Raw genomic sequence first — 9,173 nt, forward strand, 5'->3', positions numbered from 1 at the left:
TCTTAATTTTGAGCTCTGTAGCTCGAATTATAAATAATTGAGTGACTATGACTCGTGTGAACAGATTGATGTGAGCATTAATAAGTAAATTGTGAAATCGTACTTACAATAATGTTATATACATTAAGGATGTGGAATAGAGAGGAGGAGGAGGAAAAATATATATGAATATTCAGTTAGCATGGCTAATTTGCATGTTTTAAGCTCATGGACTAAATTGAATAAAAGTAAAATTTTAGGGGTAATTTTGTAAAAATGTCAAAAATGACCAAATTGAAGGGAATAAATTGTTTTATTATCTAAATTAATAAATTGAATGAAATTATCAATTTAAGATTGGGTGAAATTTAGGAAAATGGTAAATTACTAATATGCCCCTAAATCTTGGTATTTCTGCAATTTAATCAGGTAGGTTCGGATATCCTGAATGAGCATGTAAATATGAAAATTTAAGTATTGTATCGTATTTATATGATATTTTGAATTGAATATATGAAAAGGATGTTACATGAAACATGAAAATGAATACTAAATAATATAAATTAATTAAAATTATTCTGAAAATTTGGTAATGCCTCGTATCCTATCCCGGTCTCAGGTACGGGTATGGGGTATTACATTTACACACTTTCAAAGATAATACAGTATTTAAAAGTTGAACCGGGAAATAAAGGAAGTAGGAAATTGACCTAAATTCTTAAAATAAAAGATAGTGATAATTTTGGAGGAGGTAGGGAAATTTGCATGGTGAAATCTTAACCAATTTTTTAATAATTTATACTAAACATCTTATGAATAGAAAATATATAGTTTTAATATTGGTAGGGGCTCAATGGAAACAAACTCCTATGTTTTAAATTGTGATATAATACAAGTTCCATCATAAATTTATTTAAAAGATAATACACACTTTCAAAAAGATTAGAAAACCTTATAATAGGAGAGTTGGTAATGCAACCTTTCTCAAAGATTATTACACCCTCGACCACAGGCTCTAAGCCCAAGTGGTCCGTGGTTACGTAACAACCCTCTTAATTTGGGGGCCCAGAGTCCAAACCCCCAACAAACAAAACAAAAGTGTAAGCTAAGGCTAAAAGGTTCAAGTTCCCTCCCCCTTGCGGCTTGGTTAGATAGATTCCAAGCTTGATCTTTTTCGCTTAGGAGAAGAACTATTGTACCAAGCTGACTCATCATCTTCCCGACCACGCTTGGGGGTGGTTCTGACAGGTTCAGGCTCATTGTTGCCAATCAATTGTGGGAAATTAAGCAAAGCCCGGTAACCACGCATTTTATATGCTGCTCGATCATATGCCAAAGCAGCCTCCATAGCTGTCTCGTAGGTGCCTAGCCAAACTCGTGCCCCATTCCTTGCCGGGTCTCGAATCTCCGCCGCGAATTTCCCCCACGGCCTTTTCCTAACCCCCCTGTAGTGTCTCCCTTTTTCCACTTTTTCATTCTCATAATTTCTAAACCATTTGTTTTCTTGTTTTTCCAAATAGAAACAATTTCGTGCAGCAGCAGCATCAATAGGTTGGGTTGTCAGCTCCGATGGGTTTGGTTCCATAAACGGTGTCATCATCATAATCTGGGGCTCGGATTTAACAGCAGTTGTCACCGTTGAATAATGGGGTGGAACTGGAGACCAACCATAGTTAAGAGCTTGGTTAAGGGAGTCGTAGATGATCATGTCTTGGGAGTCATCAACTTTCAAAGGCAAATCACCCCAGTGTTCGGTGAGGCAAGATTTAAGACAAGTAAAGGCACTCGAAATTGTTCCAGGATTTTCATGATTACAAGAAAAGATAAGCTCACACGTACTAAGCACCTTCATTGCTATACCAGCTTTTGATCAATATCAACATCAAAGCTATACAAAACCACCCCCCAAAAAATAAAATAAAAAACTCAGAAAAACATATACAACAGGGGCATATATATAGAAGGGTTAGAGGGAAAAAACGAGAGAAAGTGAGGAATAAAAATCTTCTAATTAATGAATATTAATGAAAAAAAGAGAGAAAGTGATGTTTAAAGTCAGAATCTTATCTCATCTTCTAATTAATGAAAGACGACACCGTCATTTGTAAAAACTTTATTCAATTTATATTTTAGAATGCATAGGGACTAGGGAGAGAATGATGTTTAAAAGTCACAATCTTATCTCATCTTCTAATTAATTAATGCCTAAATACGACACCATTAATTAAAGAATTTTATTTTTATTTCACTTTATAAAATATTAAATCATAATGATACTTTTCTATTTTAAATCAATTAATAATTAAGTTTAAATGTAATATTTTATTTTATACAATTAACCCACAAAAAAAATTGAAAATTAACCCATCAAATATTTGACTCCCCAAAATTTTTAAAAAGCATAATTTTATATAAAAATAAATGAATCTCTTTCATCCACTTTCTTTTAACACTCATCATCACTTTTTTTCTCAAATTGATCTTACTTTTTAGATTTTTTCTAAAGAAAGGTGGTTGACCTTTTCATACTTTCAAGTTGCCTCCCTAATTTGGTAACAACTTTATGTTCTTGTCAATTTTTATTGATTAATCTCTAGAAATTTAGGATTGCGACTTTTCTTGTGGATCTTTATGCAATATTTATTTATTGAGTTGTTTTGGGATTTTGATTTTGTATGAGATTACTAACATCTTGATTGGGTAATTGTTTTTAGAGCTTAATTAATACAAATCCTTCAAGAAATTAGGATTGATTGTTTTTACATAATCCTAAGCTTCTTGAATATTAATTAGAGATGTAGCATTATTATATAGAAATTATTGTTGCTAGTGTGATTATTGTAAATTTTGTATTTAAAAATTGACATATTACATTTTCATGACACTAAAAAAACACTAATGTGATTTTTATTTTTGTGAAAGAAAAGTACTAGTTGTATGTTGGCTTCATGAAAACTTTTGTGTTTAAGGCTTAGATTTATTTGTTTTAAATGTTTAACAAGAATGGAAAAATATTTTAAAAGAAAGTCTGTTAGTGGAGTAGAGGTAGAACAACAAGAAAAATGACTAAATAACTAAAGTGAGATACAAACCAATTCGAAAAAGGATCAAAAGAGTCAATTTGAGTTTAGCCTTGAAAACCTTTCAGTAGACCCAGGATTAAGAACTAAGATTACATATTATCCTCCAAATGATAGAGATAATATAAAAAAAGGCATATTTTCAAAAAGAACCTTGTCAACCTCGCAATCACAACTTTCTCCGAAGAAAGTTGCGAGAGTAGAGCGGAGATCACCAACTTATTGGTATAAAGACTACGGAAATTGACTAGAATACAATATTAAAGAAGATGTTGTATCTTGTTTATGTTGCTATCTTTTTAGTTCTAATCAAAATAAGAAAGGTAGTAGCATGCTTGAGACTTATGGATTCAACAATTGGAATAAAAAAGACAGATTAGGCATGCATGTTGTAGGTCCAAATGGTTTTCATAATGAAGCTCGTGCTATTTATCGAACAAGATTAATTGCTTATGTTGATTGTGCTTGGTTTCTTTTGAAACAATGTCTAACATTTTGGGGACATGATAAGTCCATTGATTCAATCAATCAATGTAACTTTCTTGAACTTCTTAAGTTAATTGATGATCATAATGATTTGGTGAAAAAAGTTACTTTAGAAAATGCTATAGAAAACAAATGTTTAACTTCTCCTGATATTTAAAAAGACATTGCACGAGCTGTTGTAATAGAGGCCACAAATACCATGATTGAAGATCTTCAAGATGACTTGTTTGCTTTGTTGGTAGATGAGTCACGTAATGTATCAAATAAAGAACAAATGAGAATTATGCCATAACATGTCAACAAGAAGGGACATGTTTTGGAAAGATTTTTGGGAATTGTCCATGTTGATGATACTACTACATTATCACTTAAAGCAACAATTGATGCTTTCTTGGCTAAATTTGGATTAAGCACATCAAGAATTCATGGACAAGGTTATGAAGGTGCCAGCAACATGTAAGGAGAATTTTACGGTTTGAAAAGTTTAATTTTAAAAGACAATTCATCAACTTTTTACATTTAATGCTTCTCACATCAGCTTTAATTGGCATTGGTTTCAGTAACAAAAATCAACTACAGGATGCCACGACGTCATTTACTGTCTACTGACGTTGCAACGAGGAAAGATGTTCGTTAAGACAAGGACTCTGTTTTTGGTAAAAATGAACCATTTGATAACTATTTCATACTTTCCAACCCAAACCTACAAAATTTGTACCAAATACCAAATTCAGTTAGTCCAAAACATGCCTAAAACCATAACAATCAAGTTTAAACATTCAATTCAACTTCTTAACAAGATATTCAATTCACTTTCACCAATTAAACTTAAGCATTTCAATACCATTTGAGCATACCAACCAACTTCATTCAAATGCTTAACCTTACCTATACCAAATTTATCAAAACATACCATTTCACTTTTAATACACACATAATTTATTCATTTACACTTTTATGACATTAACCATGAACCAAAATAATCATTTATCAACATATACCTTAAGCAAAATCACTACACATACTATACAAATTCATACATCAACTTTAAATAGTTACATATATCACCTCTTCAAAACTTCAAACATTACCATTTTATGCATTAATCAAATCAATAGCCATGAACAACATTCAAAAACATCATAAGCCAAATTCATTTCCATGTTCAATTCATCAATACTTTTATACCTTAAGGTATGTACCAAGAAACCTATATACATGTCATAACCCTAAGTTCAAAATGATCAAACACCTACTAATTCAATGATAGGATAGTGTAAGCTTCAACGATCCGGCTTGACTCATTTCGTAAAATGACAATCTACAAAGAAAAAAAGAAAACAAACGGGGTAAGCATATAAAATGCTTAGTACGTTCACAGGCATTAAACAATAACTTACCTTATCTTTCAATTAAATACATTAAGCTACCACAATGTTGATATATTTTGGCTAAACATAACATAACATCAACAAGTGATCAAATGCTAGTTCATGACATATTAAGTAACGATTTCAATCTCATACTCATTCAAACACATGGTTCATGCTCAATTCAACATCTTTCTATTTGAACATCAAGTTCTTTTTATCACAATTCAATTTCTCATTTCATATAAGAAGTAGTGCCCAATGAACCCTAATAAACAGACTTGGATAGACAGGTATCTACATCACACCAGTTGCTCGTCCAAGCTAAGTATATTCATGTCAGGCTACCCGTCCGGGCTAAACCTTTAAGACGACATCAAGCTACTCACCCAAGCTAACCATGTGTCACGTGTATTTGAGTATCCGCAGTAAATGTAGGATCTTGATAATATCCATAATCAATCTAGTACGAGTGTGCACAAGACCCTATTGGCATGCCAATCGTATCCTAATATTTACTGAGTTCACCCAAGCATCTTTAACACATAAAAACATTTCTTTACTATTTAGTCCAACTCTCATCTTTTATACATACACAAATCAACCCACAAGCAAACATGCATACACAAATCAAATACAAAACAACTTAAACACATTTATACCATATGAACTTAACTAGTCCAAACAGTAAACAAGTTGAACCTCTAGGGACAATCAACAATTTTAGATTTTCCTAAATTATCTCCAATTTGATCTAATTCTTGATCTATTCAATTATTTCATTCAATCCATCAATATCTAACATTTATACATTATATCATTGTAACATCCAGACTTGACGAAGTCTTGATTCTAGGTGTGTAGGTCAAAAGAAATCTGGTTGGAGCGATCCTACTCACCCAATTGATGTTCTGGAGCGCTAGTAAGGAGAATAGGCAATAATGGAAAAATTAAAAGAATGAATGTCCTTTATAAGTATGTGCACATGTTGAAGGAGAACCTTAATTAATACTTGGATTGACCTTAATTAGCCTTAATTAATTAACCTTAATCATAAATAACTAAAATTAATGGATGGTAACATCATTTTCTACTATTGGATGATAAGACTTTTTACAATTTAGTCCCTATACCTAAATTAAGCAATTAACAAATAGATTGAAGAACTAAACTTTAATGTTCTTTTATACCAACTCCGTAAATATTTATATTTAATATTTATGGACCTGATTTATGGAAATGGGGTTCCAAAACCATCTTTTTCGGTATCACTAAAAATAGGGTTATTGTCGTCTATCCTAAATGGCTTGATTGGCCCAACTCGTTTTGAGACGACCCTAGGCTTATATTTTAAAACTTGGATTGGCGTGGCTGACTCGTTTTACTATTTAAAATAATAAAAACATATATAAAAATATATCAATATTAAATTTGATAATTAAATTTAAATATAAAACAACTTATTATTTTTAAGCAACGAAATGATCTATTTGGGCAAAACAAAGTTGAAGCTGGAATTTTTTTGAAATAGAGATTTCGCCTAGCCTCACCCATGAACAACTTTGATGGTAATAAGATCTCCCCAAACTTTGAATTATTCATTTGGGCCATACTAAATCAAGTTTGAACAAGTTTTTTTTTAATAAGATTAATTATAAATCAAAATTTCTTTATGTAAATTTAATTATAAAGTATATTATAAAATATTATAAAATAATTTATAAACAAACAAAAAAGTTATATTAAATTTAATCTCAACTGATTAAGAGTTTGTATCATTATTTAAAAGTTATTTTATACTAATATTTTATGTACTTTATAATTAAATTTACATAAAAAATTGATTTAAAATTTTAAAAAAACTTGTTCAAATTTGATTTAATATGAACTGAATGAATAGCTCAAAGTTTGAGAGACCTTATTACCATTCATAGAGTAATCAACACATTGTTTAAAATTTTGAAAATTTTTATTTTTTCATATATTTTTAGAAAAATATTTTTATTTTTATTTTAAAGAGTTGTTAATTTTCAATATTTTTCATATTGTATTGAGAATATGAAAAGAGATTAATTTTTGTAATTGTTTATGTGCTTTTATAGTGTAAGGACCAAATTGACAAAAAATATAAATGTCGAGGATTAAAAAAGTTATTTTACCTTTTTTATATCAACAATTAATGGTAAAATTGATGGAGGGACCAAGATTTTGAAATAAGAAAGAGTATAGGGACTCAAGTCTCAAAATTAAAGTGTAAGGACTAAAATTAAAAGTTTAGAAGAGCATAAGGGCCATTGGCATATTTAAACCTTTTTATTGTTAATTTTATTAGTAATCTTATCATGGGATTGCTGCTTTGTTGGACTAAGATATTACATTTGATAATTTGATTTATTATTATTATTATTATTTATTGCTACTCATTAAAGCATTGATATTTTTATAACAAGTAATATTTTGAAAAGAATATAAATTATGTATTGTGTCATTAACTTAACAATGTGTAGAAAATTAAAATTCGTTGTAACAAGTGTCTTATATTAAAGAAATTAAACCCGTACCAAACAATGATAATGTTTTCCAGGACTTGTTTACATTGACCGTGGAAAACATTTTTATTGGAAACAGTTTTTTTTTTCTTTTCTTGCCTATCATTTTCTGCTCCTAAAACGTGCTTTTGTTTCTATTTCGAAGAAAAAGAGAGAGAATTATTGATGATATTCGATTCCAATTTAGTGGTTTTTCTAAATTTTTAAACACACCCCAAAAATGCTGCAACAAATGCCTTATCACCTCCTCAATCTTTTCATTTTTTGCCTACTCTTTATTTATTTGTTGTGATTTTAAGTCCCTTCTTTAATTTCAGAGTTGAAAAGATGTGAATTTTTTTTTAATTTACATTTACTAAAAAGATAAGTACAAAACAGTACAATTTTTAAAAAATTTTATAAATTTTTAAATATGTAAAAAAAAATTACTCATTTATAAAAATATTAATATTCTTTCTTTCACCTCTCCCTATACGGAACATTGCATTTAACCCTGTTCATTTTAATTTCTCTCACGACTTTTGTTTAATTTTTGACAAGCTTTGTAATTTTGAATTTTTCATGACACATTATTTTTTTTATAAATTATTGATATTTTTAAATATTTTATAATTATTTATATATTTAATTTTTTATAATATTTTTTATAATTTTTAGTAAAATTTTATTTTTTATAAATATATATGGTTTTGTACTCATCTTGAATGAACTTGGACTAAACAATGATTGTCTATGTTCATTCTAGATGTATCTATTTTTATTAATTTTAAAATATATTTTTCACCACACCAGTATGTCATATTAACAAAATTAACTGTTAAACTGATCAACTAACAATTCCGTTAATGGAAGAGCCAAGTTAATTTTTTGGTGTCACTGAAAGCTGAATATTATAAACTTTTTCCTAAAGACTTAATTAAATTTTTTACTTTTTTACTAAGAGGTTTTTTATTTATTTATTTATTTATCTTTAAACCTTTATTTTATTTAAATATCAATATTGTTAATATAAAGAGTATTGGCAAAAGGGTACAATAAGCATATGAAGAGTACTTAAAAAATCAATAGTTTTTCTTTATTATTTTAATTAAATTGAGTACTAAAACTTTTATTTTTCATCAATTCAGTCCTTTCATAGATAACAAAACAATCATTAATTAGTTTGACTATTAAATTTTACTGATATGATTTTATTTTTTAACATATAGCAATTTACTTTAGAGGTGTTAATGAATCAAGCAACTCATCTAGTCCATTTTGGGTTGGATTTGGGCTTAGATCCTCCAATTTCAAGTTAACTCAACTTGACATGATTTCTTATTTAAAAATAATAAAATAATTTCATATTAATATTTACATATTTTAAATTTTAAATTTAAATTTAAAAAAAATATTAATTTTTTAAACAGTAAAATACAACATTTGGATGAGGCTTTTTTACTAAAATAAACTAAAAAAAAATTTATTTGTCAAAATAGGTTGTCAGCCCGATTATATACGAAAATTGGGTGTTTTTTTCATTCGCGCCTATCTAACAGGCGCGAATCATTATTTTATATTATTTTTTTAAATAAAATATTTTTTTTGTATTAAAATTATTTAAATATATATACGGATCAAAATATGGGTAAAAACGGGTCAAAATACAGTAAAAAAGGGTCGCACATGTCGGATAGGCGCGATTAATCGTGTCTGGCAGCTAGGCGCAA

At 28.8% G+C, this 9,173-nt stretch overlaps 1 protein-coding gene across 1 annotated transcript; it reads right to left on the reverse strand.

The window, feature by feature from the left end:
- Positions 1-866: 866 nt before the first annotated feature.
- LOC107933469 (ethylene-responsive transcription factor 2) lies at positions 867-2,043 on the reverse strand. The gene has a single exon (XM_016865684.2). The coding sequence runs from the start codon at positions 1,829-1,831 to the stop codon at positions 1,127-1,129; it is 705 nt and encodes a 234-aa protein (XP_016721173.1). The 5' UTR covers positions 1,832-2,043; the 3' UTR covers positions 867-1,126.
- Between the last annotated feature and the right edge of the window lie 7,130 nt (positions 2,044-9,173).

This window comes from Gossypium hirsutum, chromosome A12 (assembly GCF_007990345.1).
Source record: "Gossypium hirsutum isolate 1008001.06 chromosome A12, Gossypium_hirsutum_v2.1, whole genome shotgun sequence".
In the NCBI taxonomy this organism is placed as follows: domain Eukaryota; kingdom Viridiplantae; phylum Streptophyta; class Magnoliopsida; order Malvales; family Malvaceae; genus Gossypium; species Gossypium hirsutum.